This window comes from Orbicella franksi, chromosome 7, assembly GCF_964199315.1.
Source record: "Orbicella franksi chromosome 7, jaOrbFran1.1, whole genome shotgun sequence".
NCBI classification, from domain to species: domain Eukaryota; kingdom Metazoa; phylum Cnidaria; class Anthozoa; order Scleractinia; family Merulinidae; genus Orbicella; species Orbicella franksi.
In genome coordinates this window covers 28,597,061-28,615,870 of record NC_138151.1, presented here as the reverse complement: position 1 = coordinate 28,615,870, position 18,810 = coordinate 28,597,061, and the positions used below count along the sequence as shown (strand labels likewise).

The window sequence follows — 18,810 nt, the reverse complement described above, 5'->3', positions numbered from 1 at the left end:
TAGACAGTGAGTAGCGTAACAGTGTGCCCTTGTTAAAAAAATGACAGCTGCTTCCTGGCATTTTTGAAGTGTCTGGGAAGAGGATTTAGATGAAGTTATGAAGGAGTAGTAGGTTTATACTAAAACAATTAGATTATTTGCTCTTGATTTCTATGCGTGATAGAAATCTCGTACTCAGTCGAATTGCTTAATAGAAACACAAGCGGAAATTTGGGAGAACGAGAAATGCTGTGGGAACATGAGCCACAGGCGAGTGTTTCCACAGCTTTTTCGATTTCTCCCAAACTTTCACGAGTGTTTTTGTAACTTGATAGAAACACAGAGAACATGTTTTCTATTTCTTTTAGAAAACACTGCAACAAAAAAAAGGAAAACCTGTTCACTTTGATTATCAAAACATAAATTCTCTTTGCTCCCACCATCATTACGTCAACAGCTCGAGCTAGTTCTGTGTTTCTATCGAGTTATAGAAACACAATTTTTAACCAATCAGCGCACATATTTTCTTAGGACTGTTTTCTAATTGAAATTGATGAATTAAACAAACATTAAAGTTTATGCCTTAGCACCATAGGGCCTTAGCACTTAGCGTCTTCGTGCATCAGCGTCTTACCGCATTAGTGATTTAGCAGATGGCAATCCCCTAAACCATCCCAATAGTGGACTCTGCACGTAAAAAGCTGGGGAGCAACCTGCAATAGACAAGCAGTTGAGGGTGGGAGAAGCATACAAAATACTGCCAGTTTCTTCATTCTATTGAGGAAGAAGATAAGTGCCAGCCTGCTAAGTCATCTATGCTTGTAAAGAGTTTAATTAGAAAGTCCTCGAGAAATACAAAAACTAAATTCTGCAAAATTAATTGCAAAAATGCTTATATTTAGTTTGTTGATTGTCAAATGGCTTAGACCTAGTTAATATTTTCCAGTACGGTGGTGATCTAGATCTGATGAAAGAATGTCAGCATATTCACAGCACTTTGGAGATCTATGTACTGCAGTTTTGTGTGGAACAAACCTGAGAGTAGTTTATGAACTGATGTTAAAAAATCATCTTCAATAGGTGTGCCTGGAAAACCACGTATCACCAACACAGAGCTTGAAGTTGATGTTGAGGACTTCATTGTAACATGGTCTGCACCACTGTACAATGGGGGTGATGATAACTTAAAGTACAGACTGGAATGGAGGATGAAACCAATTACAGACGACACTGAAGAAGGCATAGAAGATAACATTGCTGAGACCCAGTTCAAGATAACTGGCCTTGAGCATAGTGAAGAGTATGAGGTAAAACTCTTCAGCGTCAACCAACAAGGACTCAGTGAGGCTGATATCAAGACTTTCAAAACAAAGCCCAATCCTGGTGAGTACTATTGTGATTTTATTCCCCACTATAAACATGCGGTGGAACCCGGCATTGCAGTCACCTAGTTAATACGATAAAATTTTCATGGCCTGTTGTTGACCAAATTAACAGGGTTTCACTGTACCACCATGGTTATGTAGAACTAAATGTCTTCATAATAAAACACAAAGTTTCCTTTTCAAAAAAAAATTATAAAGTAGAATTTAAAACAAATGAGAAGTCGCATTGTTCCAGAAAAATAGAATCCATACCATCCACAGTGTTAGTGAGGACAAATATTCCGGTTTAGCTTCTTATTTTACCTTTAAAACTTTGATGTTTGAGACACCTAACACCCTCAAAATGTCCTATGACTCTTCATGAGGTTGTGGGTATGGATGTATTTCTCTGTTACTAACTGGACATTTTAAATCCAAAAATTCTTGAGAGATCTCAAGCATTTTTTGGTGTTGAAAATCATTTTTCAGTAGGCAATGGAGTTGCTGTAGCAACTGCATAGAAGCAAAATATTGTAATTTCCTTTTACAGAAAAAGAAAATATAATTGCAATTACCTTTTATAGAAAAGGAAAATATTGTAATTTTCTTTTACAGAAAAACGAAAATATAATTATAATTTCCTTTTACAGAGAAGGAAAATATTGAAATTTCAAGGTAGTGCTCTGGTTGCATTGTCTCATGGGTCCAATGGTCAGTAAGGATTTCAGTGACAAAGCAAACTACAGTCAAAACAGCAGAAAAGAAGTAACGAAATACTTATATTGATTTAAAATCATTTTGACTGAATTTACTTAACATCAACACTTCTGGTTCAAAAGCTACAACCTTCAGGTGGAATTAATGCTACTAGAGCACTGCCTTGCAACTATAACATTATGTCCTTAGGTTACAATTTATTGCCCAATACAGTAAAATTGATAATAATTATTAGTACATTTCTTGTAAAAGCTGAGATTTCTTGCTTAATATTTTATTGAAAACTAACTGTAAACACTAACAAATTTACTAACCACTCATTGTCATATTAACTAACTCATTTGCTAGTAACAAGAGTTTTTTTATACTTCATTTAATCTGACTGACTGCATTTTTGTACACATTATCCTATCAACAAATAAAAGCCATCTTGATCAATGATCAATCTAGTGCAAAACTTTGAATAACTTTAAGCAACAAAAATAACAGTTGATGATAGTACAAGTTTGTAATTAAATGTACATCTAATAATAGTTAATGTAGAATGTACATGTAGTTAAATAAATATTATATAATCATGTCAAACACAAACAGAAAAATATTAATTACTAAAATTCATAGTCACTATGACAGTTAAAGTAAATGTGTATGTATCAAGGTTTATTTTAGCCTTGGTTATTTCACATTTATTAAAAATGTTATTTTTGGAATTTTAAATTTCAAAAACACTAGCACAATTAAGTTAAAGTTAATACATGTAATAATGAGTTTTGGACAATATTCTCCTGCTAAAATACAGTTCTAAAATATAATTTTTTTACATTGTTTTATTTTTCCACTTTTACAATTCTGGCAGCTAACACCACAAGTCCATCTAAATGTAAGTGATGTGAGGTACAGTGTTAAAGTTTTATTTTTAATTCCAGGCATTTAAATCGACTAACTTTTAAAAAGAATATTTTTTTTTCAGATTCCATGTTTTTGTTGTTGTTGTTGTTGTTGTTGTTGTTGTTGTTTTTTCAAACTAAACAGATAAATGCAAACTCACTTGGATCATGGTATATCAAAGGAACTTAACAATCCACCATAGGAAAGGATTCTTTGATTCCTTTGATACATCATGATCCAGGTGATCTTAAATTAATCTGTTTAAATCCATTTTTGGATTTGAGAATCTAATCTTGGATTCTCCCAAAGAATCGCCATTAGATTCCTTTAAAGTAAAACTCTAATGTGTTGAATTACGTTATATTATTGATATCTTAAATCTGAAATAACCTGTTAGTCACTTTAAAATGATGAATAAAGAAAACTTAAAAATTACACTTAAGCATGCACAACACAGCAATTAAAGAATATAATTACCTAAAAATATGCCAGTTTCTTTTTTTTTTTTTGTAAAACCTTTAGTAAACCGTATGTATCTCATGGCACAATGAACGGTATTTTAAACACTACACTAAACTAAAAAATAGTTGAAATATATAAATATATAAATATACACAACTTTAAACTAGAAATCCTGGCACAGTATTAAGTTTAAACACTGAGAAGTTAAATAATAATAATAATAATAATAATGGCATTTCGGGCAGTATATCCACAGGGTGGCTCTTCGCCTGCCCGATGCTAACTAAATTTACAATTGTAAAAAGATTAAAAGATATCTAAGAATTAATATCTATATGTAAACGAGATAAAATTGTGTTAAAAAAAATAAACGTACGCTAAAGTCTGTCCAATTCTCTACTGTTTGAAAGTTGCTTGTCTTTTTTCTTTACTATGTCTATTCTAATCGGTATCTGTTGTGCAGCTTGTTTTGAATTCTTAATGGAGATGTCACTTTCTGGTCATTAACTTTAGGCATGAGGCAGTAACCATTATTTCTCATGGAAAGATTGCAGTCCCATGGTTCTAATAATAACATTTTACATTTCTTTTCTTTGGATGGACGTGTTTGTCCCTGGCTTTTTTTGTTGCATCATCTATGTTGTAACCCTTTAATGCCTTATCAACATTTTAGTTTCTCATTTTGTTACCAGTAAAATATCAAGCAGTCAGGTAAGAAGTGAAAACAAAATAATCAACTCGGAGAGTGTTGTCTTGATTTACCATGTACCAACTTCTCATAACTAACGTAACAAGAAATGCATTGAATCCAGTAAGGAGAATTGAGATTTTGAGTTTGGAACTAACAAAGAGAGTTTTAGAACTTCTGGAACACATCACATTCATAATACCGTAAGACAGTGCAAGAAACATTTACACCAGCCTTAGGTTCCCACTTTTGGACCTTCTCATCTACATGCATGTACATGACAAGCAAAATCAATAACTATAGTTGTTGAGATTTATAGATACTAATGTAATTACTTGGTTATCCCCTTTAGCCCATTCCTCTAGAACGGAAAACCCAACCTCGAGCCCACCCACAAGCCCACCCACAACAGAAAACAATCAAACCGTGATCCCATGTAAGTGGAATATCTCATTCTGAACATGACACAGGTATTTCAAAACCCATACTGGACCAGTCCGAGACAGGCGGATGGAAGTTTCCTATACAATACAATAACCTATATTTCACCTCGAATTTAAAAACGTCATCTCATCAAAGCTTTGCTCCTTTTTTTTGCACTTGGTATTGGGTTGTAGTGTAGATGAATGACAAAATGTGTCTTGGTTTTGCTGTTAAGAAGGTGTATAAAGGCCGATACACACAAGGGGTTTTGCTAAAGGAGCGGGCTTCAGGGTCAATTGGCATGACTAGTACACACTGGGGAACATAGTGTGGGAGCTTGCTCCATATCATGGTACACACGGGGAAGCATTTTCAAGTCTGTTCAGTTTCCCCCAGGATCTTGCTCCCAAATATTTAAGTGGTTTAATGTTGTGGAGCATTTTGCAGGGTTGGAAACTCTGCTCCCGAGAATGAATTACACCCATGAAATCAATGGTACAGACGCAGGAGCTTTGCTCCCGGACCTTGCCCCTGGAGCAAAACCCCTCACGTGTGTTGGCCTTAAGAAACATCTAGATGTAGAAAGAGCTTTGTTTATATGTATGCAGCTTTGTGTGGATGGACTACTCTTCTTGTTGGATTCTGGCATGACTTACTTCTGAGAAATGGCAGACAGCAAATGTTTATTTAATTAACCATCCAAGTGCACATAAACTTATAAATATCTAAAACAACACTGTAATCTAAGACAGTGAAAAGTTTAAAAACATTGTTATGGTAATGTATACTTTAAATTCCTGAGTTCTAATTTATTCTAAAAACTTAGCTGATGTCTAATAAATTTGTTAATATTAACTATAACATACAACTCACACTTCAGTGATTTTCATTTTACAACAATCATTTTCACTGGCTCTTTTCCCCTTTGCTCTACATTGTTGTTTTTTCACTTTTTTTCTGTTCGCTTCACGGACAAATAATTTTACTTTATTTTCCATTCTTTCCTTATCACAAATCTCCAGACAAAAACATACTGCACTGCTTTGCATTTAGTTTGCTACAAGCTAATTCCCAGTTTGAGTTTATTTTTAATTACTAATGCTTGTTCCACACTTCAAGTAATGGCGCCTGGAAATTTAATATCATCATCTAATAATATTACTCAAATGTAAGCCTATAATGATCCATTTGCAAGAATCTTGCTAAAGGCAGAATTTGGCCAAAAAGTATTTTCAAATCTGTGAAAATCAAAAGAATGTTCAGTAATTTCTCAGCTTTCCAGCACTAACCTGTTAAAGCTTTGTTATAGTTCCTTCAAGCACGCCTCCTTCTAAAACCACTACTTCAGTGAAGGTTTCTGAATTGCACACTACTGCAGCATGTAAGTCTCTGTAAGGTTTAGATCTTTTTTCCCCATTTTGCAATCAGTTCATACCATGCAAGCATACTCAAAGCCTCACCTCAGTTCTGGCAACACTTTTTCTACATCTTTCTTTTCCAGTTCTTCATACACCTACTTGCTGTGTCTTCTTGATGCCATGTGTGATTCTTTTTTCCATTTTGCAGTCAATGCATAACATGCAAGTGTCTTCACAGCCTAACCTCGGTTCTGGGCAGCACTTTTCCAACTTCTTTGTCTTCTATTTGTTCATACACATACATGGACTTTTTATGTCTCGTTGATGCAACGTGATCTGAAGAATAGAGAAGTCTTATAAGAGAAGTATTGAAACTGCAGCTGGGATATTAACACAAACGTTTGTCTTTCATACAACATTAACTGTACGAGAAAACTATACTGATCCGACTTGCATTAGGTGATGCTGCAAATGCCACATGTCAGTTAAGCTGGCCTTTTTCTCCTATTCATGTCTGATTCATCAGTGATTCTCACTTGTTTAAAACAAATAAAGACAAGGAGAACAATTTGAAAAACCTAAAAAGAGAGAACAATTTGAGAAACCTAAGCCTTAACATAGAACAGCACCCGGAAATAACACATGAGAATAAACAAGATTAGACTATAGTTGCAAATTTTTCATTTTCTGTAACAAAAACTTACTCAGTCTGATTGTATTAGTCTAGAAGTGACATCAAACACAGTACCCAATCAAACTTTTGGCTTTAAATCAATGTAGCGTTTCTTACAACCCTGCACCTAATTGTAAAATCTTAATCTGCTAGAATTTCTATACCTGCAATTGATGATGGTTCAATTATGGGCTGAAAATCATGAGTTGCTGGAGAGCGGAGAATCAAGAAAATGCAGCATGGAGAAAAATCTGCAAAGAGGTCAACTCTTGCATGAAATCTAATAAAATACTTAATTGAGAAATATAGATCTTGTTACGTACATTTCAATCAGTAACGTTTTGGTTCAAACATGTTGCTCTGATGCGCCCACTGCCAAAATTTGGAGCTTGCAAAATTTTTGCCAATTTTTTTCCTCACCAAAAATGAGAAACATTTGATTTCACTCTGGTCTGACCCAGCCCTTATTGAAAACATTTTGATTATGTCTGTAATTGTTATGTTCCCCGAATACTTTGCATATATGCACTGATCTGTATATCCAGCTGGCCATCAAGAACACTTTGATCATTCACCTTATCTTGCTCCTTTCTTCTTACTCTTTCAAACATGTCCTTGAGAACTTACTTTTGTCACTGCAACTTTCACAATGTGGTTTAAGGATAGTCCAATAACATTTTCTTGAGGATTGTACCTTCAGTCTCTGAATGTGCCATCTCTTTGAATCTGCTTATAGCTTCAGGGAAAGCAACTGTCTTAACTACACCTTCAGCAAGTAAGTTTAACTGCTCAAGACAAATATTTTAGGGGCCTGCTGATCAGAGAAAAGAAACCTAGTTACTGCAAAAAACATACAATTGGGTTCAGTTTTGTCTGCTGTATCACATTACAGAATTGTGCCCAGTGAACAACAGTTCTAAAACCTGAAAGTGTTGGCTTATAATGTCACCCTTGATGACTGGTTTTAACCCAAAAACTCTTGTCCAGTTTAATACATTAGCATAACTTTTGAATTCTGAACAATTTTGGATCTGAGACTGCATGGTAAAAAATCCGTGTAAAACTATAAATTCACTATAAATTCGTTGAAATCCTAAAACTGATTGCCTTAGTATTTATATATCTCTGCTAGATAGGTATTAAATTTAATAGAATTTGAGCAAACTCTAAAAAAGATTCTAGGGAAGACAGCAAAACACTGAAAAGACTTCCAAACTATAAAAAGTCTATTATGGTTTTAATTTTTGATATAAAAATTTAAAGACTTTCTCACCACCAGCACTGTTGATTAACAAAGAAACACCTTATTCAATGAAAGCAACCTTTAAACACAAATTTTAAAAAATTACTTAGCCTGACTTTGCAACTAAACTGCACCACAGAAGATTGAAATAGATCTTATTTTTGTCTTGAAATAATTTTCATCTGGTTGTTTCTTGGCAAACACATTCAATTACCTTGTAAAGTTTGTTTTATTTGGTGTTTTTCACTGGTGTGTCAGTTCAGGAGACATGAGCTGTTAAAAACTGAAAATACAAATGTTAAGAAATTATCCCAAGCCGTGGGAAGCTGTCCAGCAGGCTACTTGCACTTCCACAGCTTTGGACTCTCACTTATTGAGTATGTTAAAATTCAATGGGATGTTCTCATTTCAATCCTAACTGTCTTTACACTGCATGTACAAACATAGCAGCGTCCAAACATAATAACATATTCAAACATATAGTTATAACAACGTAAGACATGCAATGTGGTGTATTAGTGGGCTCAGTTCTGTAGTGCTGAATTAAAACCAGCTTTCCGTAGACACCAAAATGTACCTTTCAAACAACGTTTAAATAAGATCAGTAGCCCCCTATATCTGTTAAACATAATTTCTAATGCACATTTAAGGAAAAATTAATCAGTAACCTGTGATTTGTAAATGTTTATGTTTAAACAGCTGAAAAGGCTAAGAATTTGTTACGAAAATTAATGCTAAAAGAACTAACCATGTGCCAGATAAAACAGCTAGAACTTACATTTAAATCTCAAATTAAAAACATCACTGTTTCTAAATACTCAGCAGCCAGGAAGGGTTTTTAAAATACTTGATGCCTGATACCTTGATACTTTTTGTTAAAAATGCAATCAAAATTCAAGAAATGACAACATCAACTTAAAATTACCCAACCTCAGTAGCATTAATGCACTGGTAACCACCACTCAACCCTAACACGCCACTAATGAACAAAACTGTAAGAAAAATTCTCACATGCTAACTCTAACAATGTAATTTATAAACACTAATCTTTGTATCACTCTCCTAATGACAAATTGCTATTCCTAAGGGAAATTGTGCAAACTTCATATCTTGACACAGTGTGCAAGGCAGTCATAATGGTATAACCTTTTTATTTTGCTTCCAAATGAGGCCTGGTATTTACAGACTAGCCACCTCCAAAATTAAATTTGAATGTCAAAATACAAAACATCAATGATCACAATAGGCATGAATTTGGAAGGTCAGTACACATTAATGTTCAGTTTTATAGTTTCTTTGCCTCTTCATTTTTGATTCGGCGATCTATTTTGGGCCAAGCTGCAAATGTATGAAGTTCAAGCCAATGACAGGCCAAGAGTTTTTTATGGTTAATGGTCAAAAAGCGAAGATCAAGATCAAAGAGTCTTTGACGTAACCAGCACAGAATGGGACATGGAATATTGCGTACAGGTCGCATCAACAATGTTTTGAATTCAAGACTTGGAAAAACGTGTAACAAGATCTACTTGCACACGATGCACATCTAAACACGTTAACACGCTTAACCCCAATAACTTACCCAACCATTACTTACAATCATATAACTTACAATTCCAAAGAGAAATTGTTCTGGCTTTTTCACCAAGGTATCTATCAACGATTTCAAAAACCCTTCCAGACTGCATAATATTTGCATGTTGTCAGTGTTCAAAAACATTGTAAACAAAAATCACGGCTTGAATTAAAGCAAGGCGTGCAGGTAAGTTTGATGTGGAAACATGATCATGTTTAAATTAATCTTTTTGTATTGATTACTGAGCCATTTCTATGAATAAGCTTTAGTCTTGTACAATAGATGACCTTACTAAATATTATATCAATAACTGCTTTCCAAAGCGGAAAGGGAGATGTAGAAAGATTAGCTTAAACTTCGGCATTTCTTTTCACAATGTTTACGTTTGAACAGAGAGATATCCTTTCTATATTAATCAGCAAGCTAGATGGAAATCTCGCACAGATGATTAAGCCACAGTTATAAGCCAACACAGCTCGTAAAATACAAAAACAAAAGTTTAAAACTCGCACATTTTTACCTCCAGCTCCAAGGACTTCGATTGTCCCGCCATTTTGAAACTCCCAGCATGCAATGTGGTCGCGACAGCGGTGCATTGCGGGTAAAGGAACTTATTGAACTTTGCCCCTACACAATTTGTTTTTTGTTTGTTTGTTTGTTTGTTTGTTTGTTTGTTCTCTTTCGTGGCGAAGAAAATATCGGCAGGACTTTCACAGAGAGTCGGTTGTGTCCACAAGCTCGGCTTTACAGCAGGCAAAATAATTAAAATTTTATCAAGCTAGCTTCTTAGTTTCCTATTTTAACTTAGTTTCTAGTTTCTATGCATTCAATTTGTGACGTTCATGGTTTCGTTTTGCCACTTTAACTGTGCAGGTAGCCAGCATCAGACAAAAGTAAATTCCTTCTGGTAGTTCCAATTGTAGTTTTTTTTTTTTTTTTTGTCCCTGCCACAGTAGACTAGGAGGCCTCTATCTAAGACTTTACTTTAGTTTGTTAATTCTTCACCTACATTCCACGGAAGCAATCACAAAAATTAAGGCAGGAAAGTTTTAGGGAGCTTACTTATTTGCTGGCTTGACAGGTTTACTAATCTAAGATTAAGTTGCATTGTTAAGATGTACAGAGTAGGTGGACTGTGGTTTTACACTACATGGTGTGTTGATAGTGGTGAAGCTGTGGTTTCACATTTCAATATCAGCGACAGAGTGAGTCTGCCTTCTTCGCAGGACGGAGAAGGAAGATTTTTTTGGTTGGTTTTCTTTCCTTGTAGTTGACCCCAAAGTAGGAGCTCGTACCGCGGGACTTGGATCGGGCGCCATCGCTGGGATTGTAATCGCCGTTATTCTAATCGTCTTGATCACGATCGATTTATTCTGCTGCTTCTTCAACTCTTGCGGCATCATCTTCTGTTGTCACCGGGCCATTTGCGGTGTGGAAGGTGGAGTGACGGGAGGAAAAGATGATTGTGAGTATGGCTGTTTAATTGATTGATTCCCTTAATTTAAGAGGGCCCTGCATAAGCTTGGCGGGATACGGGATGAGAATAAAAATGAAGACGGGATACGGGATTACAGGACTTTTAATGGTGGGATGCAGGATGAAAATATTTCGGCGGGAACGGGATCTGCTCATTTTTGCAGACGGGATGCGGGATAGTTTAAAATTGATTGCTAGATGCGGGATGAAAAACGGAAAATCACACGTTGCAGAGGTAACGCGGAGAACTGGGACTCTAACCAGGCGGGATCGGGATAAATATTCTGACTGGGCCAGGATGGCGATGTTGAGCCAAAAATAGGGAGCAGATCGATTCTTTACTGGCCTCCTACGCAGAGGCCCTTTGGGCTCGTCACGCAGTCTTCCTCTTCCACGAAGATTGCGTGACGAGCTTGAAGAGCGTGCGCGAAGGAGGCTAATTCCTTACACGACACAGAGACAAATATTTTGGAAACAAGATTTCTCCAGAGAAATGGAGGTTAAGAAGAAGAGAATTTAAACTGAGTAATCGTTTTTTGTTTGTTTTTCTAGACAAGGATGGTAAAGCCACGGAGATGGAGAAGTAAGAGCAAATTCAGTTCTTTGTTTACATTCATCAATTCGTCACCTGGAAATTTGATCAATCTCTGTCGTTGTGCGTTCTAAACTAATACACCTTTCTTCTCTTCTAGAAAACCACTGCCTGAAAATGTGTAGCTGTTGAGCCTGCATTTGTGCATATCAGCGGGAATCTCCAAGGCGGTCAAACAGACGAAACTACCGTCAAAAGACTACTTTCGAGTTTATTAACTTCGTTACTTCAGTAAAAAGTTAATTAGTGTCATTTAAAAATGGAAGATATCGCTGTGGACATTTTGAGGAACATAATCATGGTCAACAACCATTTTAGTGTTTGATAATATATTTTTGTGCTTTAGCGACTGTGATTTTGCAGTTGCATAGAATGCATTCAGTTCTTGGGTAAATTTCTAAACATTCTTTTAAGATTTTTGCAATAACTTCGACAGTCTTTCAATGAAATTCATTTCCCTCTATCTCAGTACCCTGTACTCCTTCTAGAGCTTTTTGAAAACACCTTAACTTTCTACTGAACTACATTCGTTCATCGAAACAGGTATTTCCGTTCAGGCGAAAGAGTTGTCTCTTCTCTCTATAAAATATTCTTCATACCTATCCTCCTTTTAATATTTTGTGCATCACAAAAAAAACACTGTTTGCTGAAAGGACTTGTAGTACGATAATGCACCAAGTAATTTTTAATAAACGAAACTTAAAAGGACATGAAGCCAATAGTTAGATTAAAGGAGCTGAGAAACAGACACTTATCGGAGTACAAATGATTAAGATGTAGCGAAAATTTAAATCGGATTACTTTAACCGAAAATGTTTTTACTGCGAATACAGTTTTCCTGGCAGGATGTAAATATTATTTTTTAGCGTTCTTCAAGCATACCAATCTCGTCTCGACAAGTGTTTGTGCGATCCATTTTAATTGTCAATCAAAGCTGCAATTTGGGATTGTTGTGCTACAAGTTCTTTACGCCGGGGAAGCAGTTTTTCAATGATCGTCTGGCTAAATCACAGCGCCAGTTTCAAAAAGAAGTAAACTTGGGCAACACGTTAAAAGCGCGGGAAAATCCCGTAAAACACTTACATCACGATTTTGTTTTTTCAGTTGATTGGCTGAGAAGACAACACTTCTTTTCTGATTAGTTAGGGCACGTGGCGTGAGCCAGCCCGTAAACCAATCAAAACGCTGAAAATTACAGTCACTTCTTACCTTTTGGAATATTTTGATAACTCTTCGTGTCTAAACGAAAGGCTCTAAGACAGGGAACTTCATTTACTAAACAGGCAAACGTAAAAGGTTTTATTACCCTCTTTTTGAAAGAAATAATCAGAAATGAAAATTTATTCGTGATTCCCAGCTCTGCAGCGAAACGCAAACTTTATTCCACAAGTACATTAATATATAAAAAGTAAAATATGGGTTTAAGAAATTTGTCTATTACATTATTGTATGAGCTTTTTTTTCTGCAAGGGTTAAATTACTTTCCGTGCTTTTTGTATAAAAAATTAGAAACTTTTAATGAATCGATCAATGAACATTTTGATAATTTCGTTAATTTACCCGATTGCGAAGTTGTTTTCATTTTGTCTTGAAATATTCAGTAGTTATTTCGCATTATCTGTGTTTCGTAATATTTCCTATTTGCTTCAGACAAGATTTGTTTTCTCGAGAAACAAAGCAATTTATATATCAACTAAGGAAATAGCGCCTTATTTAGAACAGCTCGTTATTGACTGTCGCTAATTCTATTGTTACTTAGGACTTGCGAATATCGCTCATCTCGAGGGTTTATTTAACAGTATGTCACGTGATCATTTGTCACATCAATGCGTGTGTGTAATTAAACAAGCTTTAATAAGCGTATAATAAAATACCTCAAAGAATGATGTTTTTACTTTGTTAAGTCAAGTCACTTAATTTCACACTTCAAAAATCACGCTTCACATATCACACTTACCACTTCACATACCACACTTCACTTATCACGGTTCGCATTTTCCTGAGAGTGGTTATAACAGGAAACGAGCGAAATAATAACCAAGAAAAGGTGTTTACTGAGTTTGAACAAGAAAATTCACTCAGTAAAAACCTAACCTGGAGCTAACACTAACTATTTATATCCCTAACAGTGACCAACTCTAACAAAATTATTTAATACTAAACCCTATTAAAAATAATACCTAAACGAATCAATTAAAACTTGTCTCATTGGGTGATTTGTGGTAACTAGAAAAATGTTTCCTGCCAAACTAGGAAAGCGGGCGAAAATGTTTGAAATTAATAACATAAGTCAATATAACCCTAACCACCCCGGAAATAACATAATAAAACAGTTGTCTGACCCTTAATACTAGACGTTCAAATAATCAATTAAAGGAAAGAAATTGGCAGTTACTTCATGTCGGGAAACGTCAAAATTTTTGGAAGCAAAACTTGATGTTCATTCCGGAGAAAGGATCAAACCCGGATCTTGTAGTATAACAGGTGAGCTATAAGTTATATCTACTGTAAAAGCTTTTTTAAATTGAAGCCCATCTCTGTGCCTTCTTTCAACCCTTCTCCCCACCCCAGTAAAGCCTGAGGTTTGTGAAATATTCGACGACAATTTCAGAATGGGAAAGCCAATATTTTGCCCTCAATCTTCTCGCACTCCAACTCTGAGAAATTTTCGCTGAATGAGACTGAGTTCCGATGTTATGAACGAAAAACAACTCTACTCTATTTTCGAGGGTAGGTCAAGATTGTCTTTCTTTGTAAAAATGCGTGTGATCTTCAAAGGCCTATAACGTGTTCTTCGTCGTTCACACATTTGAAATCTCGTCCAGTTATTTTCTTGCCTGTTTGTGAGAATTTTTCCTTTTTCTTTTAAGCTCTCCTTTCTATTAAGCTCCGTCCCACTCCCCAGCTCTTCACCCGTCCCTCCTTATACAGAAGGCATTGGGAACAAACAACTTTCCCCAGGGGCGTACATTTAATACCGTGCAAACAAACTTTTACGTTTTGCTCAATCTCCAAGGTACGTACTAAACTAACCTTCACAGGTCCTCAACCACAGTATACTGTGAATAAAAGTCACCACTGAAACTTCTAGCATGTTGCAATGCACATGCGTGAATCATGATTTAACCCAGATTACCAGAAACCAACCTCGTCCTCAGGTCGAAGCGCTTTACCCTCATTGGAGGAAAGCGCCCTGATGACGAGTTTGTCCAGAATCCTGTTATCTTTTAAAGGGTTTCTGTTGATTCTAAACCAAATTAAGCTAAGAGAAACCATTATTTAACCTCACTTGAGACACCTTGACACTAAACTGTTTCTTAATTAATCATAAATACTAATTAACCACAACACTGAGGAGCCTTAGAACTTGAACTCTTGAACACTAAACAGTAACATACTAAGCCGGACCAGAGTACAATTTGACTATGCACAAAGTAATATATTTGATATTCTAGTGGTATGGTGTATGTTTTGAGGTAGATCTATCTACAAATGGGATTTCTGCTTATGAAGTTGCTGATGATCGTTGTTTTTTGGGAATTAAGCAATCAATAATATCAAGTTGAAACTAAGCCTCGTTCCCAGGGCCTGGGAACGAGGCTACTTGATGCTTATTGTTGTGATCTACTCACGCTTCATAGAAAAAGACCCGTGGTACCGTTTCCAATGATGAAAAATTATGCTAAGGTTATGTCATGTTTTTTTTTTTTAATTATCGTAATAGTTCACGGGTACTTAAAACAAAAAGCAAACAATACAAGTGAAAAAAACTTTATCATGCCCCCAAGAAATAAACAATCTTATTTATGCTAGCAGCGCTGCTTTGAGTAAAATGGTAAAATTGTGATTGTTTTGCACTGAAGATCATGCTAAAACAATTCGCTGGCACACGCGATTCCTTTCCAAGAATAGAGGTCGACCTTCTCCTAATACAAAGGACAGCGAAACCGTGGTTTTGATTGGTTTGTTTTGTATTTGCAGGGGTTCTAGAGAGCTTTAAGAAGCTTGGAGCAGGAGCCATCGCCGGTATTGTGATTGCTGTCATCCTCCTTGTCCTGATTGCCATCGATTTCTTCTGCTGCTTTTTCAATTCATGCGGGCTCATCTTCTGCTGTCAACAGGCCCTTTGTGGCGGTGGCGGCGGCAAGGGCGAAGGAGAGGGAGCTGGAGGAAAAGATGACTGTAAGTTTGATGATTTGTCAGAGAACATGTTTCAACATTGCCAGCAACATTGGCAGAGGGTCTGGATGGCGGAGAGGTGGGGGGGGGGGGGGGGAGGGCAAATGTCAGTTATCAGTTTAAATGTTGTCTACTTGTCAGTTGTCAATTAAATTTTCGGCCATTTGTCAGTTGTCAGTTAAGTGGCGGTTAATAATTAATTGAAGACAAAAAACCTCTCCTAGACCTAAAACCTCTCCAGTTGTCAGTTAATTGTTCGGGTATTTCTCCGTCGTCAGTTATGTTTTTTGACCATTTTTCAGTTGTCGTTAACCCCATCCAGACCCGAAATAACAGCTGCATGCAATATGCAAATTGCATCGTGAATCCTTGCCTAAAATCGTGCGCAATACTGTTGAGATAGAATCTTGTTCTACTTCTACAACATTAGATGCAATTATAATTTCAATGTACGTACACTATAAGCAACATTGGGCGCAAAGGAATGGCACAGCTATCAGCCATTTCCTGCCTGATTCTTCGGCACGTGGTTAAAACTAATACTAACAAATTAAATGTTCTTTCTCACAAGAAATTTGACTCCTCTCATCATTACTCATCTTTCTTTTTTCATCTTTAGACATGGACGGGAACGCCACAGAGATGGAAAAGTAAGGCCCATTTTGCTCATATTAGGACTCCATGTACTCCCTATTATTATTTTGTCTTTTTTCGATGACCTCGCAAAGCCTGGGATGAAAAATTTCTTGGCTAGTGTTGCACGCGGCCGGCCGGTGACGTCACCGATCCTAAATTCTGGGCCGGGTTGTTCCGAACAACCGGTTAACGCTAAAGCAAGTTTAAAAGTTAACCGAAACAAAATTCAAAATTCTTGCTAATCCTGGGTTAGCTTAATCGGACTTTGGTCATGTGTCGACGTGCCTCTTTTCATGAATTTATTATTCCGTTTCTTAAGCACACGTAGGCAATCTCTGTTCTTACCTGAAAATACTTTTCTTTCCTTCCAGGAAACCATTGCCGACGACTGAAGAGGTGTAACTGGTGAGCCTGCATTGGTGCAAATCAGCGGGAATCTCTGTCGGGGTCGGAAAGAAAGGGAGTTAAAGCAACAACCACTACATGTATTACTGCAAGGACTACGTCTAATATAAGAGATATCCCTTGTTACCACCACGAGTCAGTTTGTTTCTAGATGGAGACCACCTTATAGGTTCATATACTGAAACACGTAGAATTAATGTTTCTATTTCCATAAGACTACAAAAGAAATGTACAGTAAGCCCGTCCTTACTACACCGGGGGAATTTGAAAACGCAGCTTTATTTCTACGGTTAGGTCTACCGTCCACACTAATCCGTCACGAAAACGGGGCTTTTGGAAAACGCTCTTCAAACCGGATGAATTTAAAAACGTTTCGTTTTCGTGTGGACGGAAAACATTTTGAAAACGAAGCTTTCCGAAAACGATGGTCTCACGATAATCCTGTGATTTCCCTGACCGAGTTTTCCTCATGCACAAATCCAAAATGACCGGTGATTGTTGCGTTTTTAAATTCCTCCGGCGTAGTTTGGACGGAAATCATTTAATTCGTTTTCAAAGTGAAATTTCCTCCGGCGTAGTGTTTAGACGGGGCTTGAGATGTATGACGCTCGCCCAGTATCCGTCGTCGCACGTGTGACATCGTTTCTCGTGCAAACCCAATGAATGTGTTCATTCTTTTATCTGGCCACTTCCATTTCAGTTGCCCTTGCTATCGTGGTTGCTTCAACTCCCTTTAAGTTATCAGGTCATTTACGTCGTAACTACAGTAATTTAAATTGGCATCATTTAAAAAGAGGAAGACATATCGCTGTGGATATTTTAAGGAACCTATTCGTGGTTTCCAACGTTTAGTGTTGCGTTGTGAGCTTTATATTTCCGCATTATCTTTCCAAGCTTCGCTGGGTGTTTAAAAAATTGACATTAAAATTTAAAAAGATAAAAGAAGAAGAAATAAACATCCAAACACAAAATTCCATGCTGCGTATGTATAAGCCTGTGATCGATTAAACTATGCGGAATTTCTTTCTCGTTCAGGCAATTTTGATTTCCATGTAGTGGTGTCACAAGGCAGCATTGATTGCGACAGTCTCTGAAACCGATAAGTTTTCATTTGTAAAACGCTCATAGTAAAGTTCAAACTTACTCTTTCATGCAATTATGCAACAATAAATGTACAGTTGCAAAGAATTTATTCCTTTTTTAATAGATTTTCAATCAATTTTTTCACTAGTAAGTAATAATTGGGAAAATTTAATCACTGATGACGTAGAACAGGGATCCTAGTTGTCTCTGATTGGCTCTTTAATAATGGCTTGTGAATTTTAGCGCGAAAGTAACAACCAATCAGGAACTCCACAGTGATCTTTGCAACATTATGTCATGAACATGGAATTTTGGGATACGAATATACGTCTTTTTCTCTCAGTCTATTTTACTTTTTCTCTACTAATATATTCTGTGACTTTTTTGCGTTCTCCTAGTTTCGTAATAAGTAAATTCATTTGAATCAGAGAAAAGCCACTGCATTTCTTTTTATAAAGCCATCTATGCTCTTGATAAGCAAAGCCGCAGCAATTACAGCGTTTTATTCAGAGTAGTTAGGTATTGAATGTCGGCTTCTGGCCTCTGGCGATAATTGCATGCTTGGGTGATTTATATAAACGTTTGTGTGTGTTAATATTTGTTATACCAGGTTTGTGTAATAAGCAAGTCAACTTTTTTTTTATTAAAAGCGTACGGCAATAAAGTACCTTAAAGCACGATGTTGGTATTTCTCACTCATTTCGTTTATGTCCTAAATGGATTGGGCACCGTGAAAAAAAATCGTCGTAAAATCGAACCTAAGGCCTAGTTCAGACGCCGAACTTTTCATGAGCCGAACTTAATTCGAATTTGGACCGACCCAAATTATCAAAAGCACGCCTGTTGATTCAGACGTCGAACTTAATTCACCGAACTTAATTTAGTTTGAACCATAACACATCGAAACATCAGCGGTTTTCAGGCAAGGTGTATGCAATACGTTCGGCACATGAAAAGTTCGACGTCTGAATCAAAGCCGTTCCAAAGCCGAAATTCCCGGCTGAGCTAGGCGGGAAGAACGGCTGAGCCGTTCCAAGTTCAAATAGCCGTTCTCGACTGATTCAGACGCCG

The 18,810-nt window shown here is 36.5% G+C and overlaps 1 protein-coding gene across 7 annotated transcripts in view; it reads left to right on the top strand.

The window, feature by feature from the left end:
- The window catches only part of LOC145493529 (neural cell adhesion molecule 1-like), a 35,997-nt gene extending 17,570 nt beyond the window's left edge, over nt 1–18,427 (top strand). For 4 of the 7 annotated variants that reach the window (XM_081473027.1, XM_081473024.1, XM_081473026.1 and 1 more), the window contains exons 10-15: nt 1,060–1,362; nt 5,831–5,902; nt 7,289–7,327; nt 10,639–10,833; nt 11,397–11,427; nt 11,537–15,411. In XM_081473027.1, coding sequence (XP_081329153.1) covers nt 1,060–1,362; nt 5,831–5,902; nt 7,289–7,327; nt 10,639–10,833; nt 11,397–11,427; nt 11,537–11,561 — 665 coding nt within the window. In that variant the 3' untranslated portion in view covers nt 11,562–15,411. The other 3 variants (XM_081473029.1, XM_081473030.1, XM_081473031.1) reach the window with 3 other exon arrangements.
- The last annotated feature ends 383 nt before the right edge of the window (nt 18,428–18,810 follow it).